At 37.2% G+C, this 10,871-nt stretch overlaps 1 protein-coding gene across 2 annotated transcripts in view; it reads left to right on the top strand.

Moving 5' to 3' along the window:
- CUNH1orf112 (chromosome unknown C1orf112 homolog) overlaps nt 1–10,871 on the top strand; it is a 40,059-nt gene that overhangs the window by 28,561 nt on the left and 627 nt on the right. For both annotated transcript variants that reach the window (XM_033765665.1, XM_019208917.2), the window contains 8 exons: nt 144–233; nt 764–949; nt 3,062–3,184; nt 4,314–4,409; nt 6,425–6,538; nt 8,121–8,225; nt 9,061–9,141; nt 10,154–10,273. In XM_033765665.1, coding sequence (XP_033621556.1) covers nt 144–233; nt 764–949; nt 3,062–3,184; nt 4,314–4,409; nt 6,425–6,538; nt 8,121–8,225; nt 9,061–9,141; nt 10,154–10,273 — 915 coding nt within the window. The remainder of the gene's footprint in view (nt 1–143; nt 234–763; nt 950–3,061; nt 3,185–4,313; nt 4,410–6,424; nt 6,539–8,120; nt 8,226–9,060; nt 9,142–10,153; nt 10,274–10,871) is intronic.

The following is a 10,871-nucleotide window of genomic DNA, read 5'->3' as shown; positions in this document are numbered from 1 at the left end:
GGACCCCTGTAAAAAAACAAAAAAAAAAAAAAAAAAAGAATTGTAATCTTATCCCCTGGAAAGAGCCATGATTATTATTTCACACATTTGCATCTTATAAAATCTCCAACTCAGTCTCTTCTGTTTCTCCTGCCTTTTCCTAGATAAAATCTTGCCCTGGAGAATGTTACCAGCTAATCAACCTGTCAATACTATTAAAGCGTCTTTTTTTCTTCATGGCTCCAACCCATCAGGTAAGGATCCTGGCTCAGTTACTGTTGTAGAGCAGCCACTGAGAAGTGGTTTCAGATTCCACTGAAGGAAGGCACAGGCAGGAGGATCGCTGTGAGTTTGAGGCTAGTCTGGGTTATATGATGCATTCAAGGCCAGCCTGAACTACAAAGCAAGACCCTGACTCAAAAAACCAAAAAAAAAAGCGGGGGGGGGGCCTGGGGATTAAGCTCAGTGGTGCTGCTGCCTGCCTTGCAGACACAAGGTCTCTAGTTTAGTACCAAAAACAAACAAACCAAACCAAAAACCACCCCCAAAATGGATATAACTAGTAATGAAATACATTATCTAACATTTTGCAGTGTTTATATCATGCTTCATTTAAACTTATTTAATTTGGAAACAAATACAGCAACAATAACAACAAAATAATTCATGTTCATTGAAGTTACCTTGGTATGGTACCTAGTGATACTACTGATGTTAATACTTCTTATGCACACATTCATCCAGTGGTTTGATGTTACTCTTGTTTCTAACAATATTTTTTTAGGTGGAGTTTATCCAGAAGTTTTCTCCAAAGGAAGCAGAAAATCTCCCTCTATGGCAGTATATTTCCTTCCAGGCGTTATCTGCTGAAACTAGGAAACAGACCACACAGGAAGTCACCAGAGTAGGCACTGTGCAGTGCAGGAAATGGCTGAAGGGCAGTCACACTCTGGGAGAACTGGAATCTCTGGTAAGGTTATTTTGATCAGTTTGATTCCCTCAGCTATTATTTTCTGAAATCTTTTAGGTACTGGGGATAGGTCAGTAATTAGATATAGTCTCCTCTCTGTTAGAACCTAGCAAAATATTCAGATTTATGTATTGTAAAAGCTCTCTGAGAAACATTATCTTCAAATTATATTGGAGGTATTACCTGTATTGCTTAACATATATTGGGACAACAATATTGTATTTTTGCTGATACTTTTTGGATTAGGCAGACATGGTTCTTATTTGACAAAACAACCTTCATTTTACGCAAACATCGGTGAACCTTTATATATCTTTCTACTTAGAATGCTTCCTTATAAAATGATGGAATAAAAAAAGAGACTGTACACCTGTAATACTAGCACTCTGGAAGGATGAGACAGGAGGATTTCAAGTTACAGCCCAGCTTGGGTAACTGTCTCAAAAATTTTAAAAGGTCTAGAGAGTTGGATTTAATCCCTCTCCCCTTCAAAAGAGACTCATCTATTATAAGTAGAAAATTTGTCCTTGACCGAGATAAAAGTTTACTAGATATTATAGTAGAATTTCCTAATTCAGTGTTCATATGCTTATTCATTCAATAAATATATTTCAAGGTGGGCATACAAGCAGGGCTGAGAGACTGAGGCAGCAAGATAGCAAGTCTGAGCCCAGGCTGGGCAATTCAGCAAATTATTGAGACCCTATCTCAAAAAAGGATGGGGATGTAGCTCAGTGCGAAGGCCTGGAGTTCAATCCCCAGTACTGCCCAAAATCTTTTTTGCAGGGCATGATCTTATGTGCTGCTTTATCGTCTAGGCACTGAGGGAAATATCAAGGAACAAAACAAAAATTATTTTCTCATGGAGTTACATTCTAGCTAAACATTAGATAATAAAATAAGAAACATGAGTTCATGACAAGTGGAGAAAAATCACGATCAGGGACGGCATTCTAGAGAGCATGTGTTCCTAGAGATTGAACCTAAGTTAAGGCCTTCATGTGGAGCTACAATCCCAGCCCTTTTTATCTTTTTAAATTTTGAGATAGGGTCTCACTAGGTTGCCCAGGCTAGGCTTAAACTTATGTTCCTCTTGTCTCAGCCTCCTCAAGGGAAATTTTAGCATTCTTTTCCAGGCATTTGTTTCTGTACCGAGAGAGTAAAGGTTGTGATATTCTGTGTAATGGCAGGTAATTGTTAAAGTAATTTAAAACATATACATATGTTCAAAATAATTTTTTTTCTCATTGAGCTTATTGGTACATTTGGGTATGCAGTATAGTTACAATTATCATTGGGATCTTGTACCTTTACATGATCAAAATAAATTTTTAATGTGCTTTTACTTTGTAAAAACTTAAATATCTAGTTTGGAGTTGGTTAAATTTGTTGAGGCCTACCTTTAATGTGTACTGCTTTCTGTAATAAAGACAAAGGCCTTTTTCTATATTGGGTAAAAATAACAGTTTTCTAAAATTGTTTTAAAAAGAAATAGGTCAATCTTAAAAATGAAGGTGTATAGTAATTACATAAAATTAAGTGTGGTTGTTGAAGTATAATGGATTAAAGTAATTGTTTCTTACTACATTCTCTCATCTTCACCTACCTCTATCACACCCTAAATAACTCCATTCCTGGCCAGAGAGATTTGAGTACTTACACATAATAGACAGATGATAATGAGGTTTTAAAAAGTTTTGTTTCATATTCTAGATAGTAAGCTTCTTAAATTCTATATTTATAACATCAGTGTTGCTGAGCAATCTCAGATTTTCAAACAGAAACAATAAAAATCTAATGACCTATAAAGAGTATTGGGTGTGCATGTGAAAAAACAGAACTTCATTTAGAATAGCAACTGTTTTAAATTAGGTTAACCATAGTGACCATCTTTATCAAGCTTATTTATTAAAATACAATGCTGTTTAAATACTGTTTTAAAATCTTTAGCCAAGAGGGAAAAGATACTTTGAAATATTAGAGCTTAGAAATGATATTCCGTGTGAATTTTTATGAGGAGTTGAAAGTAACTCCTGTAGCGTCTGGGTGAGCCCTTCCTGGCCCTCACCACTGGTTTCTAAGCTCGGGTCCTCTTCCCTCTCCCTGCCTTAGAACTCTGTGCTCTCTGCTTTGCTTGCTGTCTGTGTATCTGCTGCAGAAACGCTGGATATTGGGCAGCAAACTGCAATTATAGAAGTTGGGAGTCAGCTTTGGGCTTTCTTAAGCATTAAACAGGTAAGGAAAGCAAATGATCACTTCCCTGAAGCACAAATAAATAATGCTGAGAAAATAGTATTGAAATTTCATGGAGAGAGAAAAAATTCTATCTGATGTCTTGTGCCTGGCAGGACCTGTGATTAGAGCTTAAAGCACCTGTCTGAACTCTCAGGAAGTTCTTTCTCAGTGTGCCAGCACCGTAGTACTAGAGGCAAGTGGAGCGGCAGTGATGGTCCATTCCATTTTCACGACTTGTCTCTTGGGTTAGTGTGATTCACAGGTCTCTTATGAAATATTTTGAGGAGAGGGACTTGACCTAAAGGTGGAAGTGGATGGTGACTGGATGTGACTCATCCATATTCCTCTCTCCTAGGAAGGCCAGGAAATCGAGTGATGATCAGGCTAAAATCAGAATGATATTCATTCTACACACCTGGCTGTAAACTTGTTTCGTTTTGTTGGTTTTTTTTGGTACCAGGAATTGAACTCAGGGCCTCGTGCTTGCCAGACAGGCATTGCACTGCCAAGCTATATCCCCAGATTTCTTATTTTGAAAATCTAAATATGACGTTCATTTGCTTTGATTGTGTAGAAATAATTATGTGACCTCTGACAACCTGGGGGAATGTCCATAGTTTCAGGAAATGACAGAGGTGATTTTGCAGTTCATCTTTTATCAGTTTGCTTATGGTCCCGGAGCCCTCCAGAGTATTTTTTACTTTAGTACGAACCTTCCCCCAGGGCTCACATGTCACTCAATATTGATTTAGCCCATCTGTACTGCTTGGGATTTAGCTTGCAACAGTATAATGTATATATAAACAGTAATTATGAGAAATTAAATTTTAGGAAGACTAAGGAACACAAGCTTTAGTGGCAGATAAAAATAATTAGATCCCCTTTTGAGTTAAATCTGGATTTAAATCACGGATCTTTTTCCTACACATATGCTCTTGAGCAAATTATTCAACTTATTAAAGTAAGGCTAATTAGCTATCTCAGAGTTATTGTAAAGCATAGAAAGTTAATAAATGTAAATCATTTAAGCATATTGTCTAATCCATAATAAACAGTAAAAAGTTGGTATTATTATAGCTATTCTCAGATAACTGAAACTTTTCACCAAAACTTTTATTTCTTATTCAAGGTAACAGATCAACCCTGCGTTCAACAGACATTCAGCCTTTTACTTTCACTATTAGGATTTTTTGTTCAAACTCTACATCCTCAACTGATATGTCAGGTAAGGCAGTAACCAAATTGATAATTGTTTGCAAAAAGAGTTTATTAAATTTCTACCATATAACTCTCTAGAAAGTCTTTTTTTACTATTTATTGCTTGGTTTGCTTGTAACCCATTTCTTGAACTGAACATGTCACAAATTCACTTATCTCCATCAAGCACACCTCCTCATTTCTTTCTTCCCTCTGGTAAAGAATTGTTAGTATACTAGGCTGTTAATTCAATATAGTACTTTCTCATACCTGTTTTTTTTTTTTTTTACTGTCACCATGGGGTGAACATTTTTACTCTACTGAGCAGTTAGAACTTTCTGTGGTTGCTGTTAACTTCCCAAGAAAAATCCCTGAGGCTAGGGGTTGTAGTTCCTGTGTCAGCTCCTGTACTCAGAGTATTTTCCAAGGCATTTTCAGAGCTGTGAGATTATTGAACATTACCAACATGAGTTTAAGGGTATGCTCAATACATTGTTTTTGAAAGAAGGTACTGCCGGGTTCCCTCTCCTGTGGGACAGGTGAGCTTGGGGTACTGTCTGAGACATCCTTGTGGGGCTTTGGTTGTGCCTATCCATAGTGATTGTGAGCTGACAGAGAATGGGAAAGGTTTGTATCTTATGCAAACTGATTTGGATGCTTTGAAACCAGTTCATACACAAGACTTGATCTTCAGACTCAGGAATTACTTTAGCACAGGATCACATGGGAAACAGCAATAAAAGCTTTTAACAGGAGAAACTAACCCTTCCTTTTCAGGAAAAGGATTGGAGAGATGGTACCATAGTGGTGAGGTGGGATAGAAAGAACCAAAACTAGTAACAGCTTTGTTTTTACATAATTCTTGCTAAGGACGTATAAATAAAGAAATTAGCTTAACAAGTACTTACTAATTAGGTAATGTTTAGTTACTGTATGTATAACTTGGGTTACTAAGTTATAAAGACAAAGATAAAATAGACTCATGTAATGCAGTAATACGAATTTGCTGATTGTAAAAACTGGTCATTTTGAAAAATTAACTAGTAGTAATTACAATATGCTGGATTATCCAGCTTTTTGTCACTGTGTAAACCCCCCCCCAAAAAAAAAAACCAAAAAACTTGAAGGAAAAAAAAGATTTATTTAGGCTCACAATTTCAAAGGTTTCAGTCCTGGTTGGCTGGTTCCATTGCTGTAGGCCTGAGGTGAGGCAGAGCATCCTGTGCAAGAGCAAAGTGGCTCACCACATGGCAGGCAGAAAGCAGAGATTGGAAGAGAGCCAGGGACAAGATGTAGTCTGCAGGGCCACATGCCCATGACCCGCTCCCTTCAGCTGGATGACTCCTCCAACTGATGCCATCAAATTATGATCCTATCAGTAGACTGACCTACTGGTGTCACCTTCCAAAAAAACCTATATCTAAATACAGGAGACTTTGGGGGGATGTTTAGATCTAAAACGTAGCATACACATAACTTTTAAAAAAACAATAATTCAAATTCTAAAATTTCAGTGTTCTTTAAATTAGGAGCTGGCAGGCTATAGTCTTTTGACTAAATTTCACCCTCCTGTTTTCAATTGAAGTGCAAAGGTTTTTACATTTTAAAATGTTTGTTAAAAGAAAACTAAAATACACAATGGGAAATATGTTGCATTCAAAGCCTAAAATACTTTGGCCCTTTACAAAGTGTCCTTTAAGTCAGTCCTTGTCTTAAATACTGAACCTTCCCTCAATAGAATTTAAAATAAAAAATAATTTTTAAAGGTCTGGTATATAAAGTTTTTCAGGAACACATGGGTTTTTTTTTTTTTTTTTCCCCCTGTAGTTGGAGGCAGAGGAGTATGGTTAAAATACTGATGTAACTGACTCCTTCATTTGATTTTCTTACTCGGATTCTACCTGTGAAATTAAAGTTTTGTGGAGTGTTTGGTGGTTCTGGCTTTTGTTTCTCTTTTTTATATTTATCCAAATCTCACATAGTCCTCTTCTCTATACAAAATACTGTTTGCACTTTCAAGTTTTTTTATTTTTGCCTCTTCAGGTAGTAACTTTGCAGACCTCACTACTTAAATTTGAGCCTCCTGATCATATCCGCTTGGCCATGCTGGATTTTGTATCTTCTTTAGGAAAACTTTATATACCTCACACTATCCAGGTAATAACTCATAACTTATTCTTTTTGTGCTATTAAAAAAATTCAGTAATAGATTTTTTTTGGTTATTTTTGATGTTCTGTAGATTATTGACAGTGAGTTGGGAAAGAAGCCTATTATATTCCAAATAACTCATTTATTTTTAAAGAAATATGTTGGCCTATGAGTTATTGGGTGGCTGTAGTAGATAGGAGATTCTCATTCCAGTTGGGCTCTCACACTCAGAAGGCAAAAAATATATTCGTGTCTTCTACACAACTGTTTAATTAGGAAATTTGGTAATTTATTGCAGTTATTTATTTTAGCTTTATACTTGGTAAAAGGGAGTCCATTTGTTTTCAAAGACAGTATATTTTAAAATGTTGCAAAGTGTATACAATTGACAAGTGGATATTCAATTTATAAAACTGTACTGTAGCATTACACATCCACTGAAGCTTAAGATAGACCTCAGAGCAAAGTCTTATAAACTCATTTTACCTTATTGCTCATATTCAAAAATCCAACAATTTTAGATGGTTAACTTTTTCCCCTAGTTTTTATCTCCAAGGATAAAAACTTTCTTGTGTAATCTAAGTAAGCACATAATGGACAATTTCAAGACATACTGATTAAAATCTTTGAAACCATAAGTTTTCCCATAAGGTCAACATTGAACCATTGGATTTGATTCAGTTCTCATCCAGTTTGGTTTGTGACTATAATCCTGGAAAGAATTAGGTTCCTGATCCGAGATACCACTATATTTATTCACAAGTGAACAACATGATGCCATCTGTTTACATGTAAAGCTGTTTCTTGAGCTAAGTGTTGATGTTGAATTTCTTCATTTCTCTTGGCAAAATTATCTAAAGATGCATGCATTTGAGCCATCATCTCCTTTTACCATAAAATTTATTCCAAAGTGCTTTATTCATGTATAGCTGCAGATCTTGCAGGGGCCCAGAACCTATGGAACAGATGTTTATCAGAAGTCACAACGCTTACACTTTCCCTAGAAGTGAAGTCAGGGCCTGAAGAGATGTTGGGGATTGATTAGCATATAGGAGACATTAACAAGAGATGAGATGAATGGTTTTTATTCAAGAAAAATGAATGAGTTCTTACTGCATCTGATGCCGTTTTCATCACTGGCGATACAATAATTGAACTAACAAATCCCAAGTTTCAGGCTGTTGAGAGGCAACAGAAATAAAGTGGTGATGTGTACAGTATGTTAAATGGTGGTGAGTGCTAAGAAGGGGGTCAGGAACTGGTTATATACATGGGAATACAGTCCAAGATGGGAGAGAGTGGGAGTCTTAACTGATGTGACAGTGAGCGTGTGGAGTGGATTGTTTAGTACCTGGTGAGCAGGGGAAACATGCAGGTGCAGAGCCTCTCAGGTGGGAGCAGCCTGATCATCTGGTATTCTGGGAGGCTGTCACTCCAAGAAGAGTGGGAAGCTCTTGGAAGAATTTACAAAATGAAATGCCTTAACATACTTTATATAAACATTCACGGGAAAGTTGACAACATTGGGCACTGGAATGCCCCCTACTGAGGTTTCTTCTCCATTTAATAAGGGTTTGGTTCTCTTTTTAGGACAAAATTTTGCCCTTCCTGTCTTGTATTCTTGCCTTACTGCTAGCTGACAAGAACTGGCTGATAGAACAACATACCTTGGAGGCGTTTACTCAGTTTGCTGAGGTAATTATAAGACTGTTGACTTCTAAACACCTTAACAGTCAAGCTGAGGTAGGAAGATCTCAAGTTCAGACCCAGCTGTGAAATTCTGTCTCAAAATAAAAATTAGGGCAGGAGCAGGGGATTTAGCTCAGTGGTTCCGCCGCCTGCCTTCCAAGCGCAAGACCCGAGTTCGATCCCCAGTACAAAAAGGGGAGGGGGCAGGGGATATTTCTCATTGTGAAGGCCCTGGGTTTATTTCCTAGGACTGCCAAAAAACAAAACCTTCTCCATATTTCTAATATTCCAAAAACATTTCAAATATACCTACTGAGATGCTTATCTTAATTGTAAATTTTCTTCGGGAGGAAATACTACTAATTATCTATGATGCAGGATCTCAAATGCAAGCCCAGAGAAATGAAGTGACTTTCTTCAGGTTCTCTGATCAGCAAGAACTGGGAACAAGCATTTTAAGTAGGCCTACTAACTCAGACACCGCCTTCGAGTTTTAGGGTTTACCCTGAACATCACTGGTTGATGAACTGAATGAAACCTGTTACTTAGTTCTTCACTGAAATAGTCTGACATGGGTTTCATTCTTCTCTTGCTGTGCAGCACACCCCTGGCCTTTGCTCAAAGAGAGCGTCAGTAAGACAGAGCAGAAGTAATTACAGCTTGCAACACTAAATTTGTACCGAGGTTAATACTGTATTACTCCCAGGGAACCCTGAAAGAACGAGGAGCTTGTCTTTAAGTGGCACTGGATATTCAAGTGACTTTTTAATTAGGTGATAAACACATGCTATTTGTCTTTGTAAGCTGCTAATATCAGTTTTGTTTGTTAATCTTTTAATAGGGAACAAATCATGAAGAGATAGTGCCACAGTGTCTCAGTTCTGAGGAAACCAAGAACAAAGTTGTGTCGTTTCTGGAGAAGGTATTTACTTACAGCTTGTGTTTTATTCTATTCCTACCATCCGCTTCTGAAATGATGTAACCAAATTAGCTTAAATTTTCCAGAGAGCTCAGCACAATGCTAAAATGGACTGAACATCCCCAGTGCAAAGTGCTCCAAAATCTTAAGTTTGAGCCACCGACATGATGCCACAACTGGAAAATTCTACATTATGACACTGTTTTGTGCACAAAAATTATTTTTAAAAAATCATTTATAGAGAATATAAAATTACCTTCATGCTATGGTATCTAAGGCATTTATGAAACATAAATGACTATATTTAGATTCAGTTCCCATCCCAATACTCTGTATAGCCTCAAGATCCCAAGGGAGGCTACCGTAAGTGAGACGTCCAACACACTCCACCCTAGTATACAATCGAGGCAGACTGGTAATCTGGGCAGTGAGGTGATGATGCTAATCATAGTTAGGGATTCCTGATTAGAGTCTTCAGAAGGTTTAATTTAGGCGTGGCTTTTATACCCTGATTGAAGCCAATATCCATTTTTCCAAGACAGTGGTATTTTCAAGTGCTTTTATAGATACACAGAACCCTCATTAAGGATCCCATGTTTGTGCCCCTTGAAAACTCACGGGGCTAGTGGTACCCATGAAAGAAATTTTTTACAGATACAGAACATTTGCTGTATATTACATCTAAGTTTACTTAAGTATATGTGTATACTTTGCTTTTGCCACTGTCTTAGCCTGCAGTGAAGGTCAGAAAGTGGACTCTACTCAATTTTGTGTAAGGAAGAACACTGCAGAGGGACTTCATCCAATTACCCTAAGAAGCATTTACAGATGAATCCACCTAATGTCTAGAAGTTGCCATATTCACAGATTAAGCCGAACTGTTGCGACACTCAGCATTTACACACGTACCACAAGTTACTTGGTCTTTTCATCTTCTGAATATTAGACCAACTTTCTATCTCGTAGAGAACGCTAATGTATTGGTGTTTTCTTGTGTTTTTGTGGTCTTTGGCAGACCAGGTTTATAGAGGAGACTGAAGCTGCCAAAGTGGAACGTGTGAAACAGGAAAAAAGTATCTTTAGGGAACCATCTGCCAGAGTGGCTGCAGAAGTACCAAAGTGGCCATCGCTACAGGTATGGGCTGCCTTACAGTGTGGGCCAAACCTTAACAAGGGAAATTCTGCCCTTGTTGATAAAACAGAAACTACTCTGGTTTCTTTTTCTTTTTCTTTTTTTTTTTTTTTTTTAGACAGGGTCTCACAGTGTAATTTAGGCTGGCTGGGCTTGAACTCAACAGCAATCCCCTGCCTCAGTCTCCCAAGTATTGGGAATACAGGTGTGCACCACTACACCTGGTTCTACTTTGGTTTGATTTTTGCCCTAGACATGTTGATCTAGACATGTAAAATTCTTGTTGTATAGTACTTATTCTTTCAAAAATCACATGTATTCCTCCTGAAAAGTTACCAACACAGAACAGAAAAAAAATCAGTTAACTTACCTTCCAAAATGTTTAGTTTGATCCATTATTCACTCATCAAACAAGCCTGCTAATTATTTTTGGCAATATAAAAAAATGCCCATTGAAAAAGAAATGATTAGTGATATCCAAAATACTATCTGGAATAGTAAGCTGTAGTAGGAACAGCGTTCTGGTACGTTTTAGTCACAACTTAGAAAATAAGTTTGACAATGACTTGTATTTAAGACATGTAATTTTTATGCCTGAAAT

The sequence above is a fragment of the Fukomys damarensis genome, unplaced genomic scaffold, assembly GCF_012274545.1.
Source record: "Fukomys damarensis isolate Sample0158 unplaced genomic scaffold, DMR_v1.0_HiC HiC_scaffold_19, whole genome shotgun sequence".
Lineage (NCBI taxonomy): Eukaryota > Metazoa > Chordata > Mammalia > Rodentia > Bathyergidae > Fukomys > Fukomys damarensis.
Note: the sequence above shows the minus strand (reverse complement) of the source record. Positions and strands in the feature narration are given on the sequence as shown.